Genomic DNA, 25,014 nt, shown 5'->3' with positions numbered 1-25,014 from the left:
CTGTTGGATTGGAGGGTGAGAGCTAGGGCCAATCCCCCCAGAAATGTCCAGGAACTTGCAAGTGCCTTGGTGAAAGTGAGGGGTAAATCTGGTGCAGTCCATGTGGAGGAGATGCACTGCAGTACTTAATGCAGATGGTGGCCACACCAGATACTGACTGTTACTTTTGACCCCCTCTTTGTTCAGGGACACATTATTCCATTTCTGTTAGTCACATGTCTGTGAAATTTGTTCAGTTTATGTCTTAGTTGTTGAATCTTTTTTTGCTGAGTTTATGTGTGTGTGTGGGGGGGGGCTTAAAAAAAAAAAGGGTGGGAATCACTGCTCTAAGCCATTGGTGTCAAACGTGCGGCCAAATGTGACCTTCGAAGGACTCCAATCTGGCCCGCGGGATGATTTGTGGGGAAAAAATGCTTAAAAACATTCAGGTTGATTTAGACTATTACATTGGTATGATGATCTTTTTTAGCTACAGCAGGGCAGATAAACATTTTAATTTGCGGTGTGCCATGGATGTTATACAGTAACTTGCATCATCGGCAGAATTTCTTTTAATTACACATGACATTCAGCGCTCGCGGATTCGCGCATATCAGCGAATGCCTCGCATGTCTTCACATTCACAACAGTGCCATGACAACATATTCCGCTGTGGAAATTGTGCAAGTCTCTTACAGCAATAATGACAACATGGACTGGTATAAGGATAAATATTAGATTAGATAGTTCTATGATTTAGCCAAGTGATGTTTATGTTTTGTTTCATAGTCTACCAAGTCATGTAAAGTTATGTTAGGTCAAGTTCATGTTTTGTTCACGTTTAGAGTTAGGGTTTTTGGATTTCACATTTGGAAATAAACTGCACTTGGGTTCGCACTCCATCGTCATCATCTTCATCATTGCCAGCAGCCACTCATTACAGAATACCTGACCGACAAATATGAACCCAGCAGTTCAACTCTTCCCCCTATGACAGGGGAACCATCCCCTGGAGGAATATGTGGAGGATTTCTGCGCTCTGGCCTGCCGGGTGGACTTCAATGAGGTTGCCCTCAAAGACTGTTTCTGATTTGGACTAAATGAGCCTATCTCCACTTTGATGCCTGGCGGTCGCAGTTCCCTCAGCCTCGCTCAGTATATCAACTTTGCCCTGCAGATCACTGGTTCTACATTCACTGTGGGGGAGGTGGATGTCAAGCCAGAGTTCCATGACATGGATGCCGAGCCAGAGTTCCACGACATGGCCGCCCAGCCAGAGTTCCACGACATGGCCGCCGAACCAGAGTTCCACGACATGGCCGCCGAGCCAGAGTTCCACGTCATGGCCGCCGAGCCAGAGTTCCACGTCATGGCCGCCGAACCAGAGTTCCACGTCATGGCCGCCGAGCCAGAGTTTCACGTCATGGCCGCCAAGCCAGAGTTCCACGTCATGGTCACTGTGCAAGCGCCATCTTTTGCTCCTGATCCTGTGCCTGCTTCCAAGGCTCCGCCCCTCTAGCCTCTCATGGCTCCACCGCCCACGGGCTCCACCCTGATCCCATGCTCCACGTCCTGCCAAGCCATGCCTTAAGACCACCCCCAGCTCCCTATTGAACTTTGAATATCATGTCATGTTTTATGTGTTTTGTTCATGTGTTGGGGTGTCAGGAGCTGCCCCTTAGTGGGGAGGATATGTCATGTGTATTTTGTTGATTCTTGTATTTCATGTCTTTTATTTTGAAAATCTAGTTCCTGTTTCATGTTATGTGGTTCCCTTGTCATGTGATTTCATGTTTTCCCTCCATGTTCATGTGTCTTGTTTCCATTGGTTGATTGTCTTATCTTGTTTAGAGTTCTGTTTGTTCATTTGTTCTCCTATGTCCATGTATTTAAACCCTCATGTTTTCCATTGTCCTTTGTCAAGTATTGAATGTTTATGTATCGCTGTCCTTTCTATGATCTAGCCAAGTCATGTTTATGTTTTGTTTCATAGTCTACCAAGTCATGTAAAGTTATGTTAAATCAAGTTCATGTTTTGTTTGCGTTTAGAGTTAGGGTATGTGGATTTCACATTTGGAAATAAACTGCACTTGGGTTCGCACTCCATCGTTGTAACGATGCTGCTGCCGCTGGCAATGACCAAGATGATGATGATGGAGTGAAGAACCAAAGTGCAATTTTATTAACAAAAGTGAGATCCAATAACCCTAACTATAAACGTGAAACATCAACATAAACATAAACTTGACTTGACTTGACTTAAACTTGACTTGACTTGACTTAAACTTGACTTGACATAAACTTGACTTGACATAAACGTGACTTGACATAGCATGACAACGCTACCAAACACAATACCTAACAAAGGACAATGGAAAGCATAAGGTTTTAAATACATGGAAATGGGAGAACATAAACCAATGAACTCTAAACAAGATAATCAAACAATGAACCAATGAAAATCAGACACAGAACATGGAGGGAAAACAGGACATCACATGACCAGGAACACATGACATGAAACAAGAACTAAACTTTTCAAAATAAAAGACATGAAAAACATGAATCAACAAAATACACATGACAATCATCATCGTCTTCGTCATTACCAGCAGCAACGTTACAGGATGAGACTCTAAACTGATGTCCTGACTCTCTGTGGTCATTAAAATTCTCTCAAAATGAGATTCAAAAAGTAATTTCTAGATGTGTTAAGTCAAGATATTGACTTTGTTTAACAAAGAATGCAAGAGTTAAGAACACATTTTTGGTTACTTCACTGTACCTAAAATGCAGACAAGCATTAGATATAAGAGAGAGCTGCCAGCTGTTAGACTTTATTGTTGGTGAAAAGGCATTTGATTTTCTGATTTTCTTGCAGCAACACTGGTAATGAGAATATGAGTTACTTTATACAAAAATGGTAAACCACAGCCAATCTTAAACTATAGCGTGACAAAAGCAAACTTTCTGTTTGCTCAATATTTGAGGATTAAACAAAATAACATGATTTGTAAATGATTTGTTACAGCTATAAAATATGTTTTCTAGTTTAAACCGCTCAATAATGATGCATAGAAACACACAAGACATGATGTAAACATTGTTTGCTACATACTGTAGTAATTTAAAAGATTCTTAGAGTTGTAACATTTATGAGATTATGTAAGACAACAAGTGTTTGAGCTGTTTTATTTCAGTAGTTTGTCATTTACCATGCACATGGTCTGTGTGGGTGCCTCGTGCCGCCCCCCAGCAAGATGCTGCGCTGGGCACATGCCCATGTCGCCCATGCCTAAATCCGCCACTGTAAATACTGTGGTAACACAGTTCAATGGAAAGAGGTGAGAACCGGCTTAACAATATATTTTAATAATAAACTTAAGCAAAAAGACAAACACAAACACATGCTGGGCAGCTGCCCGTAACTCTCTCTCCCTTGAACTGCCACCTCCGGTCACCTTTATCCCTCTCGAGGGCTTGATTAGCCTGATTACGGGCCATATATACTAATATATATACAGGTGCATCTCAATAAATTAGAATGTCATGGAAAAGTTCATTTATTTCAGTAATTCAACTCAAATTGTGAAACTCGTGTATTAAATAAATTCAGTGCACACAGACTGAAGTAGTTTAAGTCTTTGGTTCTTTTAATTGTGATGATTTTGGCTCACATTTAACAAAAACCCACCAATTCACTATCTCAAAAAATTAGAATATTTTGACATGCCAATCAGCTAATCAACTCAAAACACCTGCAAAGGTTTCCTGAGCCTTCAAAATGGTCTCTCAGTTTGGTTCACTAGGCTACACAATCATGGGGAAGACTGCTGATCTGACAGTTGTCCAGAAGACAATCACTGACACCCTTCACAAGGAGGGTAAGCCACAAACATTCATTGCCAAAGAAGCTGGCTGTTCACAGAGTGCTGTATCCAAGCATGTTAACAGAAAGTTGAGTGGAAGGAAAAGGTGTTGAAGAAAAAGATGCACAACCAACCGAGAGAACCGCAGCCTTATGATTGTCCAGCAAAATCGATTCAAGAATTTGGGTGAACTTCACAAGGAATGGACTGAGGCTGGGGTCAAGGCATCAAGAGCCACCACACACAGACATGTCAAGGAATTTGGCTACAGTATTCCTCTTGTTAAGCCACTCCTGAACCACAGACAACGTCAGAGGCGTCTTACCTGGGCTAAGGAGAAGAAGAACTGGACTGTTGCCCAGTGGTCCAAAGTCCTCTTTTCAGATGAGAGCAAGTTTTGTATTTCATCTGGAAACCAAGGTCCTAGAGTCTGGAGGAAGGTTGGAGAAGCTCATAGCCCAAGTTGCTTGAAGTCCAGTGTTAAGTTTCCACAGTCTGTGATGATTTGGGGTGCAATGTCATCTGCTGGTGTTGGTCCATTGTGTTTTTTGAAAACCAAAGTCACTGCACCCGTTTACCAAGAAATTTTGGAGCACTTCATGCTTCCTTCTGCTGACTAGCTTTTTAAAGATGCTGATTTCATTTTCCAGCAAGATTTGGCACCTGCCCACACTGCCAAAAGCACCAAAAGTTGGTTAAATGACCATGGTGTTGATGTGCTTGACTGGCCAGCAAATTCACCAGACCTGAACCCCATAGAGAATCTATGGGGTATTGTCAAGAGGAAAATGAGAAACATGAGACCAAAAAATGCAGATGAGCTGAAGACCACTGTCAAAGAAACCTGGGCTTCCATACCACCTCAGCAGTGCCACAAACTGATCACCTCCATGCCACGCCGAATTGAGGCAGTAATTAAAGTAAAAGGAGCCCCTACCAAGTATTGAGTACATATACAGTAAATGAACATACTTTCCAGAAGGCCAACAATTCACTAAAAATGTTTTTTTTTATTGGTCTTATGATGTATTCTAATTTTTTGAGATAGTGAATTGGTGGGTTTTTGTTAAATGTGAGCCAAAATCATCACAATTAAAAGGACCAAAGACTTAAACTACTTCAGTCTGTGTGCATTGAATTTATTTAATACACGAGTTTCACAATTTGAGTTGAATTACTGAAATAAATGAACTTTTCCACGACATTCTAATTTATTGAGATGCACCTGTATATATATATACATATAACAGGTATTGAATAGTTATTGTGTACATGTAAAGTATGGGTGGCAATGGGATGGCAATACCTTTTTACAAATATTGTTTGTGTTAAGATTTCATAAATGAAAAGATTTTTATTTTATTTGTATTTTTTTTCTCAAGGCAAGGCTTTTGAGATCACATACATCCGTTTAAAGTTCTACACCAGCCAGCCAGAGAGCTTTGCCATCTACAAGCGAACAGAGGAGAATGTACCATGGCAACCATATCAATATTACAGCGCTTCCTGTCGTAAGACTTACGGGAAGGACAATAAGGGCTTCATAAAGCCAGGACAGGAGGAGAGGACAGCACTCTGCACAGACGAGTTTAGTGACATCTCCCCGCTAACTGGTGGAAATGTGGCCTTCTCCACATTGGAAGGACGGCCCAGTGCCTACAATTTCGACCAGAGTCCTGTGTTACAGGTTTGTCTATAAAGATAAAATAGTGCCTAAATGATTTGCATGTGAAGAGTAAGATTTGTGACAGCGTGAATCAAATTGCAAGCATAAAAAGATTTGCATGCTCACAGAACGTTTTGTAAAAGTGCAGATCAAGTTGCAAAAGAAAAAAATATTAGCAATACTTTAATGCTTTGCATAAGTGTAAATCAGGTATTTTGAATCTATAACTTCATATTAACACAAAGTAAAATTGATCTGTATTCTTCTGAATTCCTTTTTTTTTTTTTTCACGCATACACTTTTGGCACAGTTTTTGTGCCTAAACATGTCTAAAAACATTGTCTAAAAACATTGAAACCAGCGATATGCAAGCCAAGAAAGGGTGTCATGAACAGCAAAATGGGTTGACCGTGTAGAACAGGGCTCTTCAACTATTTTCTTGCGGAGGCCAGATTATCCAGATTCAAACTTGGCGGGGGCCCATATTTTTTTCTGCATTCATCTTAGCTAGCACTTTCATTGCAAATAACATGTTACTTAAAAAACACCTATAATACTGTGCATTTATTCATATTAAAACAGTCACAGGGTATACTGTATATTGAATTATAATTATTTAAGATCTGGCCATAAATTCCTTCATAAAATCTGACTGAAGAACAAACATGACTTATACTCAACTAACAAATAATTCTTGATTGATCACTTTGAAAAAAATAAAAAAAATAATTTTAACATTTTAGGGCTATTGTTTACAAATTATGAAAATTGAGGAGAAACATTTAGATCTGATAAAGCCCTCTCACAATATCAACCCACATATGAAAACAATGGTCATATATAAATGTTATGTTTACTTAAGAATGCATTTAAATTAAATTTTTTATATATTGATTTATACATACATATATATATTTATTATACATACTCCAGGCATGAGCTGTCAGTCGACAGCATCTGCATGTCACCCACCCATTTAAATGAGGCCAAAGCCAATAGAAGTGTGGTCTTTAAGGAAAGCACCTGTAGCTCAACAGATTCCAGTGGCTCAAACGGGGATTTTGTGAGTGCCTTCAGCACCAGATTCAAATCCCAAGTCGGCACCATAGGAGGGTGAGGGGGGTTTAAATGCCTCAATCCCCCTGAGGACCATTATGACTAGATTATACTTGCCTATCGAAGAGCAAGCCTCCAGGGCGTGGTATGCTAAGACTGTCACTACATAAACCTTGAGCGTTGACGGGGTAAGACCAGCGTCCAGCTGCTCTTGAAGGAATGTCATAATCTCGGCTATGGGGCAATTCACCAGGTCTTTACCACGTGAAGAGCACCAATTTGCAAACACGTGCCATTTAAGTGCACAGACTCGTGGACGATGAGCTAGCCAGTAAAATGGTTTTCATCACTGAGTCAATTCTGGCTCGTCCGATGTGCTCTGTTCAGGGGCCACACATGTATGTTCCACAGCTCCATTTCAGCACAATTAACAGAACTGTTTCCATGTCCTCTCAGATTTTGCTGATGACAGAATGAAGGAGGTGCACAGGGGGAAACACATACTTGCGTTTCACCAGCCATTTGTGAGCCAGCATGTCCACGCCCAGCGGGGCTTGGGACATGAAGTACCAGAGGGGACAATGGCCGTTCTCCACGGAGGTGAATAGGTCGACTTCCGCTTTGCCGAATATTTCCCAAATCCTCATCACTGTTTGAGGATGAAGTCTCCATTCCACTGGTAATACTCCCTGGTGTGACAACAGATCCGCTCCGAAATTCATACGGTCCGGAACATGTGTTTTTTCTTCTGAAAATTTGACCCAGCATAACGCCCTGTTGGTAGAAGGCCGGCGCTGTCGATGGTACTAGAGCAACCAGACAGCGGCGAGTCACTGTGATGCACATGCATACAGTATGAGCCAGTAGTGGAGAGGTCTCATGTGTAACAGACCTAACGGTATGATGGCAGATGCTGCCGCCATAAAATCCAGTATTCTCTTAAATGAAATTATTATTTAGTTAATGTGCAGGGAGCCAGAGACTGACCGAAAGGAAGGACTTTGAATTGATACGCAGTTCCCTCGAAAGCAAATCTCAAAAACCGGCTGTGACGCAGTGCAATTTGTACATGAAAGTACGCGTTCTTCAGATCTATTGACTCAAAAAGTCCTGAGGATGGATGTGCGATAAGATCAAAGTTTCTGAGTTAACATGGGCACTATGCAAGCACACGATTCAAGCGTCACAGAACTAGAATGGTCTGGAGCCAGCCATATTTCTTCGGAATGAGAAAATAATGGCTGTAAACCCACAGTAAATGTGTGTCGCAGTCTGGGACAGTCTCTATTGCGTTTTTTGCGAGCAGACTGTGAATCTCTGCATGCAACATCAGCGCATCCTGTGATCGGACCACAAATTGCAGAACACCAGTAAAGCAAGCTGGCCGGCGTACAAACTGAATCGTATTACCATGCTTGATCGTTTTTAACACCCAGTCTGACACGCCCGTGAGGGCTCACCACGCGTTTGCACAGCGGGACAGCGGGCATATTGATTTGCTCGCTATAGGAGAAAATGCGTCACTCACCATAGGGAAGCAGTTGAAAATAATGTGTGGGGTGTATGATACGTAAAAAGGAAATGGCCCTTTTTCTAAGAGTGTGTCACTGTCCCATGTTTGTACAATGGGCGCTTTTTTTCTCTTTTATGAGAACAATCTTTGTTTGTGTAATACACACAGAAGCAACATACTGAACAATGTCCTGTTCCCGATGAACAGTATTGGGGAAGAGGGGATAAACACTGTGTGCCTCGAATCGAGCCTTCTTCAGCTCTGGGCCATGAATAACGGTGAGCTCTGGGCTCCTCTTCACGGGTCACGAACATTTCTGCTGCCTGGTCGGGGTTTTGCCGCCGGCACATTTTTTGTGCTGAGACGGCAGGTGTTTACGCTTGGGCCAGGGTTTGCGTGGCTTCACTGATGGCTCAATAGTAGCTTTTGGCTGCACTGGGGCAGCAAGAGATGGATTATTTGCTGGCCACTTACTGGAATTAGATCGGGGGAAGTGCTACTTCTCTTTGGCAGAATGTGTTTCATCGCTTGAGACTGCCTTTGCGCCGTGATGAAGCACTCTGAAAAGCCTTCCACGGCGTTGCCAAAGAGACTGTTGGGCGACACCGGGGTCTTGAGGAGGGTGGATTTCTCTGCGTCACGCATCTCCGTGAGAGTTAGCCAAATATGCACATCCAGAATCAACAGGTTGCTCATTGCTTTGCTGATGGCCTGAGCGGTAGCTTTCATGGCTCGCAGTGCCAAATCTGTTGCGGTGCAGAGCTCTTTGAGCAGCTCTGGATCAGAGCCTTGCTTATTCATTTGTTTAAGGAGCTTAGCTTGAAAAACCTGGAGCACCGACATACTGTGGAATGCTGAACCAGCTTGGCCAGCTACTGTATAAGCTCTTCTAGCCAGTGCGGACGTCAGTCGACATGGTTTGGAGGGGTAGGCAGGACGGGATTTTCATCCCATAGCAGTATTATGGTGAGGTGAGCTGCGTCCACCTGTTCCACCGGGGTAAGCTTTGAGTAACTTTTTTCATCGCCGTGGTCCACTTAAGTGAGGACGGCAGCACCTTCAACCTGAATGTGTGAAGAGTAAGGTACGTACCAGGTCTTTTTGAGCTCCGCATGGACCTCAGGGAAGAATGGTGTGCTCCTCCGGACTGCGGACACCAGGCGAGACTTTTCTGTCTCACACACAGAGAGAGAGAGAGAGAGAGAGAGAGAGAGGCAGAATAATACTACGAATACATTGATAAAATGAAGCACTCGGTTTAAATTGGCGCAACCTCTGGTTGGCGATTATAATGAGCTATGTTGCTACACTACCCAATGTTTGCGACAGTACAATATTAGCTAGCTTTGTGTGTTAATTAATATGACAAACCTTTGAGAATGTGTTCTTCCTAAAGTTTCTGCTTCTGAGGGCACAACCAAATGTGATTACATATACCATAGCTGTTGCCGTCATGTTTCATGGGACTCTTATCCCATTTCGGGGTTTACGTGGAAATACATCATCGAATTCTATGATAACGGTCCGATCGATCATGACACAATGAGAAATAACCACCGCCCCTCCACCCAGACCATGGAGGGGAGTGTGTCATGGCTGCCGGACCCCGCTCATGTCCTGGACCACTCCTATGGCACGCTCCATCCTTCACAAATCCCCATTCACTGCAAGGGCGCCAGATCCTCCTTTATTTTGGACACTTATGCCTATGGACACTTTATTCCTCATATTGAATATTTTTTATTTATTATTATTTTCAATAAATGCCTCTCCAAGGCCTGACGCCACACCCACTGTGTTTGTCTCTTGCTTAAATACTAAGAATGGTACTTAAATATTTATCTTTTTGCATCAAAAGTGATCATGTCTTTAGAAGACATTAATTTACCATCTGGTGTTGTATGGATGAAGTTTATGCTGACAGTCTTTTTGCCATTCACTTGCATTTTAAGGACCTACTGAGCTAAGGAATTTTTCTATTTTTCTTCAAATGTGTTCTGGTGAAGAAAGAAAGCCATAAACACCTGGGATACCATGAGGGTGAGTAAATAATGAGAGAATTTTCATTTTTGGGTGAACCCTTTACCTATTAAGAGAGTTTAGAAATGTTGTTGTTGTTTGTTTTTTTTTAACATGCCTAAATCAAACTTACGTAAACCTGCCTGTATACATTCATTAGCATGCCAAATATTAACATTAACATTTTCCAGATATTTGGCATGTAAACCTGAGAAAATTTACTGTGTGTTTTAAATATACATGCATAATGTTTATCTCGATGACTTGTTGTTGACATGAACATGCTGTTTTAGTGAGCAGCTCATCTCCCCAGGCATTAGATATGTATATAGGTGTACTTTGTTGTTGCAGCAGAAAGCTATACATCACTGTCAAGCTTCCCCAAAGTTTACAGCAGAATCTCACGGCTAAACATGAGTGTGCCCAGCATGCCATGCTTCTTAATAAATCCTGCAATTTTTTTCGGAAAATTTTAGTGAGCTCCTTCCACACAGAGGTACATTCACAGTCATCAAATGAAGTTCAGAAAATCACTGTTGAACAGCCATAGCTTGATATTGCAGAAAATATACACACAAAGATTAATTTAATATATATGCACAAATATATATAAATAGGTACAGTCTAGAATAGATCAAATCAGAGTTGGCAGGATTAGATGATCACTACTTCCAAGGAAAACTCAGAATTAGAGATGTCCTCCTCCACATCTATTTTTGAAACAAAAGGTGGATGGAACGTAACAGGAACAGTGATCTAACAGTGTCACTGCCATAGAATTGTCATGCCAATTCAAACTGTTCGCCCTCTGGTCTTTGAGCCAAGTGGGCTCAAAAAACATTATTTACAAGTATTTATCTAAAATGCTGTGCCATAAATCAGCCATTTACATCATGTCTAAATGTGGTCAGTCCAATTGAGTCACACTGAAAACTGACTCATTAGGCACATTAGCCCACCCTCATGTGCTGTAACTTCAAACTCATGTGACCTTTTCCTATTGAACAGGAACAAGAAGAAGTTTTCAGAAAACCATATCTGCAAATCATTGTATCTTTTCATACAATGAAAATGTATGATAATAACTGGCTGTCAAGTTCAGTTGCAACTGATCTTTTTTTATTTGTATTATGTATTTATTTTATGTAGTATATGTACATAATATTAATATACATATTAAATGTATTATTTATTTTTAATTATATATATATATATATATAGATATATAATTTTTAATATCTTTATATATATATATATATATATATATATATATATATATATATTGCTTGTTAAACGCGTTTGAAAAAATTAACGGAATTAATGCAGTCCATTTTCACTTCATACAATACGATAATTGAGTTGTTCCAAGCCCAGCACCCTTGTAGAATGTCCGAAACTTGTTTTTCTCCACTTTCTGTGGCTATAATTGGCATATACATTTTCATGACGTGCACGCTCAACTTGACTGCACATCCTAACACAACAGGAAACTGATTGTGTGTTCATCACACGTGACGTATGTCCCAGGCATAATAAACACGATAGCTGATTTACTATACAGAGAATTGAGACTTCACCCGCAAGCAATGAACCAAGCGTGCAAGAAATATGGGCAAGCTGCCGTCTCTATTCGCATAGCTCGAAAACACTCAATAAATTTAATCTGCACCAGTGTCAAAAGCGGAACTGCCCAAGAGACCCAGCATGTGCGCAATACAGACTGAAGGACCTGGGCGTTCAGTCAGTCAGTCAGTCAGTAACTTTTATTTATATAGCACATTTAAAAACAACGACAGATGGCCAAAGTGCTGTACAAAATCAATAATTACAAAATTCATAGCAAAACACAAGGACAACATGAAAGACACAATGACAATAAAAGAGTACCAATAAACCTGCATATTTCTATAAGCTACAGAAAACAAATGAGTTTTAAGAAGAGATTTAAAAATCATCAAAAGTTGGGGAAGACCTTATATGGGGAGGTAAATTATTCCAGAGTCGTGGGGCTGCAATAGAGAAGGCACAGTCACCCTTCAGTTTTAGGCGTGACCTGGGAACAGTCAGCTGCAGACTATTTGATGACCAAAGAGGTCTAGAGGTGTGATGGTGAGAGAGGAGATCCGCAATATAAATGAGGAGTCAAATGATACAGACTCTTATAGACAAACAATAGGATTTTAAATTGGCTGGGTCTCCTGTCCCAGGGCCACTTTGAAGACCATCCGGGGTTCCTGGCGGCCAGCTGATGGGCAGATGGTGCCGCCTTCCTGTGGGAGTATCTTCTTCCCGGTGCCTTTCTTCCCGGAAGTGCACGAGGAGCTCGCAAAGTCGTGGAAGGTGCCTTTCTCTGCCCGTACATGCTTCGCGAGCTTGTCCACCCTAACTACCCTTGACGGCGGGGCAGCCAAGGGATATGTCGAGCTTCACCAGGTCGAGCGCGCTGTGGCAGTGCACCTGTGCCCGCAGGGCACAGCCACCTGGAGGAACCGACCAAGGCTCCCTTCCCAGGCGTGTAAGTTTTCTTCGTCGTTAGTGGCGAAGGCTTACAGTGCTGTGGGTCAGGCCGCCTCCGCCCTGAACACCATGTCCATCCTGCAGCTTCACCAGGCCAAGGCGCTTAAAGATCTGCACGAGGGTAGAACCGACCCAGGGCTCATGCAGGAATTGTGCACTGTGACCGACCTCGCTCTACAAGTGCCGAAAGTCACGGCGTGCACTCTGGGACGGGTGATGTCCACTTTGGTGGTCCAAGAGCGACACCTGTGACTCAACCTTGTGGAGATGCGTGACGCCAAGAAGGTCCGTTTTCTCGATGCATCAGTCTCCCAAGGGGGGCTCTTTGGCGACACTGTCGAGGATTTACCCATCAGTTCTCGACGATGAAGAAGCAGACAGAGGCCATTAAACACATCCTGCCGTGGCACAGCTTGGCCACCTACTGGCCTCCGAAGTCCCGCGCCGTGTCTGCCTCTCACCAAGGCCGTCCTCCTGTGGTGTCGGCCCCAGCTCCCCCACCATCAGAGACCATGCGCTGGCCTCTGAGAAGAAGATCCTCCCGCAGAAAGGCGGCACCACTGGTGCTCTGGCCTGAGTGATCGTGTGTACCAGAGACTTCAACGTCTGCTGACTCTATAGGAGGAGGCGGCGGGTGAGTTGCGACATGGAGGTTTATGTATGCCACAGTCGCTGTGTTGTCCGTCTGGACCAACACGTGCTTGCCCTGAATCAATGGCCAAAGCCTCCTCAGAACCAGCGATACCGCCAGCAGTTGATGTGCCATTGCAGGCAGGGCCCTGTCCAGAGCCCCGATACTGCCTGCCCGTTGCACAAGGCACCCCATCCTGAATTCGAGGCATCCGTCGTGACCATGACGTGTACTTGGGCTCAGTGCTCCATACGTGGTGATTCCCTCCTCGGTGATCCCGTATGATGCGTTTCCACCGTTCGGTTTCCCCTCAGGTGAACCCTGTGTTTCCCCTCATCAGAGCTCTGCTTTGCCTTAGCCACTGTTGCTGTGTACCCTCTCCATAGATAGGGTCCTCCCCAGTGGCATAATTCCATATGTGAACTTCCCCGTCCGTAAGTCCATGTGAGGTATTCTCCATGTGTTAACCTCCCTCCGGTAGGATGTGGTCTTTGTAGTGCTCTCCCTCCTGGAGAGGGAAAAGCACTTCCCCAGCGCTATTCTAGCAGGTGCTCAGCGGGAAATTGCTTAATACAAAAATCAGGAAAGGCCACCGCCTGTAGCCTCCTCGGGTAAGTGCCTCCTCCCACCCTTATCGGGACCAGGGAGATGCCTTACCTAACTCGCTGGAAGGTCACGACGTGGTCAAGCGCTCACTGCGAGGCATGCAGCAGCCTGCCCATGTCCACTCCTCCATACCTCATGACACGGTTCAGCGCCAGCGGCGTTTCGTATAGAAACCCCTAGTGTCACTACATCGACACAACTTCGAGTGAGTGACAGACAGGGAATATCTTGGTTACTGATGTAACCTCTGTTCCCTGATGGAGGGAACGAGACGTTGTTTCCCTCCTACCGGAACTCTCAGTTCTAAACAACTCTGAATGAGTGGTGCATGCCATCTCCTTTTATACCTGTATGTCCGGGCAGAGAATGGCATGCAAATTCCACTCACCAATTTTCATTGGCCTTTTCTGAATAAAACAAAGGTGTTTGGGGCTCTCAAGAGCAAACCCCTAGTGTCATTACATTGACACAATGTCTCGTTCCCTCCATCAGGGAACAGAGGTTACATCAGTAACCACGACGTTTTGGGTTTTATTATTTTAACAGGTGCAAGAGATTCCATAATATCCCCACAGACAGCATTAAACATACAAAACAACTAATTTGAGCTCAGACTAGTAGGAGGGGACGCAATAGTATAGGCAAGTGGAGAGATACTGTATGCATCAGAGAAAAGCCTGGATGTGGCTGAGTTAAACGAGTGAATATGCGATGTTTCATCCATGAGATGAAAATAACTCATTGAGTATGAAAGTTTTGCTTGAGATTGATGTTACGTTTATTAAACCCATCTTCACATCAGAATAATCCATTGCAGAATCCGTTGATTGACGGTGCGATGGTGAAATAACATGTTGCAACTTCAGCAATGAATGTTGAGGCACGGATGTTGAGGAGAGATTGGCGATCATAGGAAAATGCAGAGGTAACTCTTAGCACTGACAAACACATGAGCAAAATGACTACACACAGAATAGGTAATCCAGACATCAGGTGACAGCTTGCTGGAACACACACTGGCTCCATCTTGTTACAGCAAGTTCAGCAAGCTGCAGTCAGGTATACTTGTAGAGACTGAACAGCAGCCAAAGCAAATAATAGTTTTGAGATTTGAAACTTCAGCAAAGGAAACTTCATTCACATTCAGTATGTTTTATATCTGTATGTAGTTTCTAATAATGCATTGGCAATGTTCACTTAAGTTTATTTGCCAATAAATCTTGATATGAATTGAATCTGCCCTTTTGATCATATTATTTAAAAAGTCCACAGTAAAATGGCAGAAGATTTTGCCAAAATGTTAATTTCAACATGTCCACTGATTGTATGGAATGTATATACTTGTATCCATGATTAATACCTGTAAAAATGTGTCTTATTAACTAAGAAAAGGAGGGATGTCATTTTAAGTACAGAGATAAGTTCCCTTTCGATTCAGTTCACTTAACATTGCTGTAAGCACTAGGGGGAAGTCCTTCTAGACGACCTTGTTGAAACCCTTATTCAATCACGCCAATCCTCTTATTGGCAATGGTGTCTGAGCCCTGCCCTTTAGGCACACAGTTGGCTTATATAAACGGGTGTTCGGTCACCATATCTTCAGAATTTTCTTCCTTCAAGACTACGAACTTTGTCTTCATCTTGGAACCCTTCTGCTTCGCTGTCAATATATACGTACAGCAGATGCGAACAGGACAACTCGTCACCTGTGCTCAATGCCTGTGCTCAACGCCTGCACCGAGAGGCTTTTTGCTCCCCTGTGTGTTCTGGTAAAGAGTTCTCCACATTGCCATTGAAGACGCTCTCGGTAAACGGGTTCTTTGTTTCAGATGCTCGCCTTTGATCAACGCGGCACTTCAGCAAAACACCTACCTGCTTCCCACAGTGCTCCGGCTGGAGTTACTGTATCCTTTTTATATATACAATATTAACTAAAGAGCCGCTTGCGTGATATGCATCTTTTTAAAGATGCAAGTGTTTCCTATGCGAACAGCAAATCCCGCCGTCTGATGAGCACGAGAGCTGTGTTCACTGCCTGGGCCACGCCCATGAACAAGCAGCTCTCATGGAGACAGACTGTGAATCTCCGGATGTTATGGAGGATCACCTCATTCTGAGGGAAGATCCAGCCTCTTGTGCCCTTCCACCCACCTCTTCTGTGTTAAGTCCCGAGGGACCACATGAGAAGGCATGGCGGGGCAGTAAGTTTGAGCTGGAAGAATTAGAGGAGGATCTCGGGCCGGCACACACCCTATGAGCCCCCCAAACTTCCAATCTAACGTCTTCACCTGTGCAATATGCACATGATGAGCTCCGGCCCACTGTCTCATTACATTGGTGGCTCTGACACATGCAAATGGATGAGTTAGGGACCATTCACACCAAACGTGTTTTTGCGTGCATCTGTTCTGTCTTGACATTTGCACCATGTCTCGCTTTTTCTTCAGTGTCTCGCGCAAGACCGGCATATTTTAAACACCATGTCAAGTTAAATAGAACATAAAAAAAAAAAAAAACGCATGCTGAGACACCTGCACTCTGTTTCATTCTTTGCGCTGTGTCTAGATTGTTTTTAGCACAGCTGTCACAAAGATTCAATGGCTGCATAAAGGGGACTGTTGCATTGTTTCATATTATTCCAGATTTTTCTGAACCAAGTGAAGTTTCAGCAAATAAACTATAAGCCAGTGTTTTTTTCCCCTTCTGCTCTAGTGTACTAAGGGGCTGCTGTGCCTTGTTAAAACTGTGTATTTTTACTGTTTCAGTACTGTAAGCTTATGCTTACATCAAATATAGTCTATTGCAACAGTACTTGCTAGGAGAAAAATGAGATAGTAAGCGATTTTGGGTCGGGTTCAGGCTTAAAGAGCACCTATTATGGTTTTTCAAATATTACTTTTCATGTAGTGTGTTATATAGCTGTTTGTGAATGTAAAAAAGTCTGCAAAGTTTCAAAAATCAAAGTGCACGACAAATGGAGTTATTGACTCCCAAAAGAAAGAACCGATTCTAAACACCTGAAACGAGTCGTTAGTAATTCCAGACTTACTTCCTGTACTAACTTACCTAATTTGGTAACAAAAACTTTGTGCTCCACAGAAGAAAGTCATATGTTTTGGTTGAACATGAGGATGAGTATCTGATGAATGAGTAAATGATGACAGAATTTTCAATTTTGGGTGAACTATCCGTTTAACATGGAGGCTGCAGTGCCCAATAAGTAGTTCTTCCAATGTGGACCTGGACTGGATCCTGAAGGCTTAACAATAACCACTTTATTCAGATGCAGCAAAGCTTCTTTCTTCGACCCACCACACTCACAGAGCGCCAGTTCTCCCTCTACCATTCCCTCTATTCTGTATTGTACAATCCTGTTTATAATGACTGTGCTTAGAATCCATTTATCACACCTACTTCGTGCCTTTCACTTGCTCCTCATAATGGCCTCTCTGCAAGCGTAAATAGATCGTCTGTGGACGGGATCACAACTAAGACACTCCAATTATCCAAATGTCAACCTATTGCAAGCCAAGATATTTTAATTAATTTACTTAATTTTCTGTGATTGGCATGAGGGCATGAAGACAGTAAGAAAGATGGTAATTGATTCAATAAGTATGATTAAGTTAAACTTCTGGTTACAAACAGACAGCATAAATAATTCAGATGCACCACTGATTAAATGTCTATCAAGACGATACCTGTCAACATGTCCTTATATGGGACCTTACAACATTACAACATGTTGTTGACATGATGACAACATGCCACACCATTCATGGTGCTGTAGCAAAACACAGGCATGTAAAGATAGAAATATGAAATACATAGAAATGTGAGAAATTAATTGGGGTTTTGCATACTTGAACACTTCCTTTTTCAGTTTTTCTTCTCTACCCCGCACAAGCACACACTCACTTGTACCCTTCCCTCTATTTATCTCCCTCTGCACTTATTACTTTAATCACTAATTCTTTCACTCTGTAATTAGAGAGTGGAAGTAGTGATTTAGCCACTCCGTGAGAAGGAGGGCAAGTCAAGAGTCTTTAATTTTCTTCCATTTCATCTTGTGCTAATGTCTGGACCCCTGAACATTACACAGCCACCATGTTTCTTTCACAGTACAGCACAGTTTGATTTATGACAGCCATGTCTGACTGCTGTGGTCAGCCTCTTTGAGTTTAATAGTTCTTCCCTTCTTTTCATATCAAAGGCACTGCTTACCTAAATCTCTGAACTTGTCCTTGTGTTACAATGACCTCCCAAACACTGTTATTCATATTGAGGAAAGATCTGTTTTTCGGTCCTTAAAGGGTTAGTCCACCCAAAAATTAAAATTCTATAATCTTTTACATATCCTTATGTTGTTCCAAACCTACAAGACTTTTTTTTCTTCAGCTGAACACAAGGAGATGTTAGGCAGAATGATATGGAATTAACAGCAGTCTGGTTTGAGTTTTTGTATGATTGGAATGTTATGGCTACACTTAATCTTTCATAAGATGGATAATCTAGATATTTTGGAGAAATGAGAGCACAACAGGAAAAAGCAAACATCTACCATACATGGAAAAGTTTAAGGTTTTCAGCTGAGTGCATCTCTGCCTGCTATTATAAAATCTTTGCTTCCGGTCTCTCTTGAGTTCACTCACTGCATGTCTGCATTTTCTAAATGGAGGTACACCCTTGGCTGCCCTCTTATTAATGCCCATCGAGCAGCTATTTCCAGTCATACAGATACAGCTCCTTTTAATTTGAATAGGGAAACTGAAACTGAAAATTATTTTCCAAACGTAATATGCTAAAGCACCAATAAAATCTGAAAAAAGTTATCATATAGTTTGCATATACTGTAGCTCAAAACAGACTACTGTGGTGAACAATCGGACTGACAACATTCCAGGAGTCAGTTTATGACAGAGCCCCTCCCTAACTGTCAAGGCAAAGAAGAGTGGCTCCATTTTGATTGGATCGTGTCAGGACCAACACAAACAAATGCCAAGCACAGCCATCAGATAAGCTGCTCGGACAACTACCAGATACTCCAGAAAGTAAGGCCCAGACCTTCCAACATACTGGAAAAGACTTCTCATTGGTCCATGAGTGGTTTCTTAGCAACTTCTTAAACCCCCCATCTTAAGGTTTTACCTAAGACCAGAGGTGAGAAGGACCATAAAAATTCTTCAAGACCTCTCAAAGCAGCATTAACTTAACATGTGCCAAAAGCTGAAACAAAGACAAATCTTTACACACAAACTTTTACTCCTAAAATGGACACCAACCGCAACACATCCACTCCAAGTTTATTCACAAAACTGTTTATGTAAATTGCAGTTGTTCAATTAGCACAATAGTTCACACAAACTGAACTATGGTGGTATAAAATAATGCATGTGTAATATGTAATCTTTCAATAACATTTTGGTCTCTATATCTTCAGAAAAATGCCAAGAGTATTTTTGAAGAGGTTTGGAAAGGAAAAAATACATAGATAAAATATTAAAGACACTGTTCTAACTATGTACTTTAAAATATTCAAATGTTCCACACAGGGGAGGAAGGGTAAGCCACACTGTGTGGGCCCCCTCCAATGTCAGCAGCCAATCATAGCCCTGAAATAGGAAGTCGCCAAACTGAAATCTCCTCATCAGGAAGGTATAAAGCATCCTTACCACAGCCAGACTTTGTCCTGAGTCCCTGTGAAGAGGGTTGTTAACAGGATACACTTCTATAACATTTCATTCATTTATTTGATCTTTTAGCATATTAGTACCATTTTGTAGTTTTTGTTAGTTATTCTTGTTTATCTTTTTGAAAATAAAACTAATTTTATTACAACTGTGTGTTTCTTGTGTTGATGATACAGAAGAGCTATAGGCTGCTCTCGAACGCTTCAGATTATTCAGATGGCCAGCTCCCTCCAATTTACATCATTTTAATTTATTGATCATTCTTTTACTGTTAAGGTGAAACTCCTTAGCTGGTGCCCCTAGGATGGAGGGAGGGGCCATCTGATATTAATAATCACACACATATACACCTTAAGTGAAATGCGATCAAAAATCACCACATACTTTGGCATCTTGTGTGAGGCCTAGTTCATTTCAGTCGGTGCCACGGTGATTATCACTACACAACAATGGTGTTTCCTATCTGTCACTCACTCGACGTTGTGTCAATGTAGTGACACTATGGGTCACTCTTGGGAGCCCGAGACACCTCTGGTCTTTGATAAAAGGCCAATGAGAATTGGCGAGTGGTATTTGCATGCCGCTCCCCTGGACATACGGGTATAAAAGGAGCTGGTATGCAATCACTCATTCAGATTTTCTCTTCGGAGCCGAACGGTCATGCTCATTGAGCTGAATTTCTACTGTTCATTCACCTCTGCTGGATCTGACGGCGCATTTCAGCGGCTTCACCCTCCTCTGCACTGGTGCACTGCAGAGAACGCCCCTGGGTGCTTCAGCAGAAAAAAAAGAGAGTATATTTTCTGAAAGAGTTTATTTCCCTAAAAGAGTATATTTCTCTAAAAGAGCGGCACACACGGAACATCTTTTTAAAGACGCGTCTTTTTAAATTGTGTGCCTTTCCGATTGTTATTCCTGGTTGCGGACGTTATCTCTCAACTTTGGATGGTCATGATCGCTGTCTTTCGTGTCTGGGCGTGACCCACACAGAGGCAGCGTTCGTGGATGGTTCATGTTCTCACTGCGAGAACATGACCATGGCAACGTTGCGGTCGCGGCTTAAGCCACCCCAGCGGCTCCCCGCCTCGGTCCTTCTACCTACGGGTTTGAGGCCAGCGCGGCTAGCACTGGAGGTGATTTTGGGACCCCAATGGGATCGCCTCCGCCGGGTATCCCCCACGGACCTCCCATTCCCCAGCACGCTCGTCTGCCCCAGTCGGGCTTCCGGATGAGTCCGCCGGCTTGTCTCACGGCGAGTCTGGCCTCTTGTTCGGAGCCTGCGAAGATGATGAGCTCTCGAGCGCAGCATCGGAGAGTGGGCTTGTCCAGTCGGACGCAGAAGCCTCAGCTGGGCTCCCCCCTTCGGGGACGATTGCCCAGTCATAGGCCGATGCAGAGATGACGGACATGCTTTCCCAGGCGGCCGCGAGCGTCGGGCTAGAGTGGAACCCTCCGCTCTCCCCTGAACTCTCACGGCTCAATGATTGGTTCCTGGGCTCGCGGTGCCGCTCCAAGCAGCCACACCCCGCTCCAGTGCCTTTCTTCCTGGAAGAGCACGAGGAGCTGACGAAATCATGGGGGGCACCTTTTACTGCCCAGTCCCGATTCCTCAGTTCCCCCGCCCTCACTACCCTCGATGACGGGGTGGCCAGGGGCTAGACGGCGATTCCCCCGGTGGATAAGGCGCTCACGGGTTTTTCCTTGCAGGATTGGCGCTCCAGCGGTGGTCTTCCCGCCCCTGAGCACCAGCTGTGGCACACATCCGCCCCGGATGTGACAGTCTCCACGGGTCATGAGGACAGGCCTCTTCCTCCCCCATCCCAGGCTATTCTGCGGGTGGTCACAAGGAGCAAGGTAAGTGCTTCGATGTCCCTAGACTCAGCACGGCCATGACGTGGTGTGGCACCTCAAGCTCCGCCCTACCGCGAGGCCCCACCTGCCGGTACGTCCGAAGACGTTGTCCCCTTGGTCCCCCTTGTGCGGAACTTGGATGCGTGGCTTGCGCTTTAAAATCTGTCGCGATGGCTGGTCTGGACCGTCCGACTCGGCTACGCGATTCAGTTTGCCAGGCGCCCGCCCAGGTTCAGCAGTATCCACTTCACCTTGGTGAAGGACGAAAATGCTGCTACCTTGCACGCAGAGATCACTACCCTCCTAGGGAAGGGCACAACAGAACCTGTCCCTCCATCCGAGATGAAGAAGGGGTTTTACAGCCCCTACTTCATCGTACCGAAAAAAGGTGGTGGGTTGCGGCCAATCTAGGACCTGCGAGTACTGAACCAGGCTTTACACAGACTCCCATTCAAGATGCTGACGCAAAAACGCATTCTGGCGAGCGTCCGGCATCAAGATTGGTTCGCGGTGGTAAACATGAAGGACACATACTTCCATGTCTTGATTCTACCTCGACACAGACCCTTCCTGTGGTTTGCATTCAAGGGTCAAGCGTATCAGTACAAGGTCCTCCCTTTTGGCCTGTCCTTGTCTCCTCGTGTCTTCATGAAGGTCGCTGAGGCAGCCCTTGCCCCGTTAAGGGAAGTGGGCATTCGCATTCTCAACTATCTCGACGACTGGCTAATCCTAGCTCACTCTCGGGACATGTTGTGTGCACACAGGGACTTGGTGCTCTCACACCTCAGCCAACTAGGGCTTTGACTATGTTCCTTCCTGCAGGAGAGGTTGGAAGGGCGGCTGTCCCCTTCCACCTTGAAGGTGTACGTTGCCACCATAGCAGCACACCATAACACAGTTGACAGTAAGTCCTTAGGGAAGCACAAACTGATCATCAGGTTCCTGAGAGGCATCAGGAGGCTGCATCCCTCCAGACCATGCCTCGTTCCCTCATGAGACCTCTCTGTAGTTCTTCAGGGTCTACAGAGAGCCCCCTTTGAGCCTTTGCAGTCAGCTGAGCTTAAGGCACTCTCCTTGAAGACTGCCCTCCTGACTGCGCTCACTTCCATCAAGAGGGTAGGAGACCTGCAAGCGTTCTCTGTTAGCAAAACGTGCCCGGAGTTCAGTCCGGGCTACTCTCACGTGATCCTCAGACCCCGACCGGGCAAGGTTCCCACGACCCCTTTTAGGGATCAGGTGGTGAACCTGTGAGCGCTGCCTCAGGAGGAGGCAGACGCAGCCCTGTTTTTGCTGTGTCCGGTGCACGCACGCCCATTCTACCAGGGGTGTAGCGGCCTCCTGGGCCCTGGCCAGGGGTGCCTCTCTAACAGACATTTGCAGAGCAGCAGGCAGGGCAACACCCAACAACTTTGAAAGGTTTTACAACCTCCGGGTGGAACCGGTTTCGTCCCAGGTAGTGGCACGCAATACAAGCGGATAAGCCCGGGATAGCCGGCCGGGTGTATTGCTTGCACATAGTGCCTTTCACCTCTTCTGAGCTGAAGACATGCACCATTAATTCCCAGTAGTGTTCATAAACTATATTCCCTGGTTGACTTCCTCCAAGCCCTGTGGCAGCCGGGATTTTTGAGAGACTCACTGCCGGCCCAGTACTAACTAAGTGCCCTGTTCTGGGGTAGATGCTCCACATGTGGCGGTTCCCTGTAAAGTAACCCCATACGATATATATCTTCCACTAATTCGTTTCCCTGTTGGCAAACTGCGTCTTCCTTGGGCAGATGCCCTCTGCCCCAGTCTCCATGTTTGTAGTAACTCCTCCCCCATTGGGTAGGATCTACCTTGAGACTCTCCACATGGTCGTCAAGACCATGTGATGTATTTTTTCCACTTAAATATCCCCCCTCTCTTTGGGTGAGGTGTGGTCTCAACAGTGTCCTCCCCTTGGGAGGGACACCCCCCGACTATACCTGGCGGCCCAGTCGGATAATCTCCTTTCTTTTTTAGGGAGTGGAAAAAAGAAAGGGAAAAGAGGCCACGACTGGGTTAGCCTGTCTCTATCTTTTGGGTAGTCGAATTGTCCCCAAAGGGCCGTTTGACACTCATAACTATGTTGGGGGAGGTTATGTGTCGGCCTGGTGTGCTGGCTACAAGGTACACAGTGGTCTGCCCGTCACACAACGCCAGTTCACGTAACACAGTTCAGCAAGTTGTGGCATTTCGTATAGGGACCCCTAGTGTCACTACATCGACACAACGTCGAGTGAGTGACAGATAGGGAATGTCCTGGTTACTTGCGTAACCTCCGTTCCCTGATGGAGGGAACGAGACGTTGTGTCCCTCCTGCCACAATGCTGAACTACCCGCTGAAATGGCCGGACCTTGTCTCGGCTCCTCAGCATAAAACCTGAATGAGTGTTTGCATTCCAGCTCCTTTTATACCTGTATGTCCGGGTGAGTGGCATGCAAAAACCACTCGCCAATTTTCATTGGCCTTTTATCAAAAACCAGAGGTGTCTCGGGCTCCCAAGAGTGACCCCTAGTGTCACTACATCGACACAACTTCTCGTTCCCTCCATCAGGGAACGGAGGTTACGCAAGTAACCAGGACGTTTTACAGGTTGGTACTCATTTGGAACACAAAATGAGATGTTAGGTAGAATGACATTCTCAGTCACATAAATGATGGTGACTGAGATTTACATGCTTTCTAACATCACTTTTAGAGTTTACAGAATAAAGAAAGCCATTCAGGTTTGTATCAACACAAGGATGAGTAAATTATGACAGAATTTAGATTTTTGGTTGCACTATTCTTTTAATCCGTGGTAGATAAGAGGAAGTTCTGACAGCTCACCACCAATAACTGGGAACCCAGGATTTAGCAAAACATTTTAAAACCTTATTATTCATTAAAATCTACTAAACCTTCCTTTAATTTATGTAGCACGATCTATCTGTAAATAGTTTTTTTTGCTTTGTCTTAAAGCTGGATCTGTATCTTTTGTTCTGTGTACTGTTGAAGAATGAGTGCCATGCCTTACTACAATTCACTTTTGTTTTAAGGCATCTGACCAGGAAGTAAATGTAATTATGTTGTACTTCTCTCATACTTCAGATTCAGCTTTTATTTGCTGTTACCTCCCAAGCTTTCATAGCTGTTTTCTGCAGTACTGCAGTTCTGCATTTTTGTGATCATTAACAAGAATAATGGCACAGCATGTGTCCCATTTCCCCACTCTGTCACTTCTTTGATGATTGAACGTTTTAGCTTTCAAAACCTCTGTCAGATTTTTTAATAGCTGAGCTTTCCCTAATGGCCCAGTTGCCCGTAGATTTCTGCTCGGCGAGGCGTCCTTTGACATGCTGATTATAAAGCATACCCTGATCAATAAGCAAGCCAGTTTACATGGAGGTGGTGAATCTTTTCTCTTTATTTTGTGTGTGTGTGTGTCTGTGTGTGTGTGTGTGTTTGCATTCACTCTGAGCCCTCTTTTCTGTTGGCCCTCCTTTTTCTCTTTCTCTCATTCTTTGTCTTTCTCAGTATTTCACACCTTTTTTAAACAAGAAAATGAGTGCACAGTCACTTCTAATTGAATGAAAGAGATCAATGAAGTCAA

At 44.0% G+C, this 25,014-nt stretch overlaps 1 protein-coding gene across 1 annotated transcript in view; it reads left to right on the top strand.

The window, feature by feature from the left end:
* The window catches only part of LOC127440120 (laminin subunit gamma-3-like), a 166,260-nt gene that overhangs the window by 5,745 nt on the left and 135,501 nt on the right, over positions 1 to 25,014 (top strand). Inside the window, exon 2 of the mRNA XM_051696522.1 lies at positions 5,231 to 5,535. Within this exon, the coding sequence (XP_051552482.1) occupies positions 5,231 to 5,535 (305 nt within the window). The remainder of the gene's footprint in view (positions 1 to 5,230; positions 5,536 to 25,014) is intronic.

This window comes from Myxocyprinus asiaticus, chromosome 4 (genome assembly GCF_019703515.2).
Source record: "Myxocyprinus asiaticus isolate MX2 ecotype Aquarium Trade chromosome 4, UBuf_Myxa_2, whole genome shotgun sequence".
Classification (NCBI taxonomy): Eukaryota; Metazoa; Chordata; class Actinopteri; order Cypriniformes; family Catostomidae; genus Myxocyprinus; species Myxocyprinus asiaticus.
Note: the sequence above shows the minus strand (reverse complement) of the source record. Positions and strands in the feature narration are given on the sequence as shown.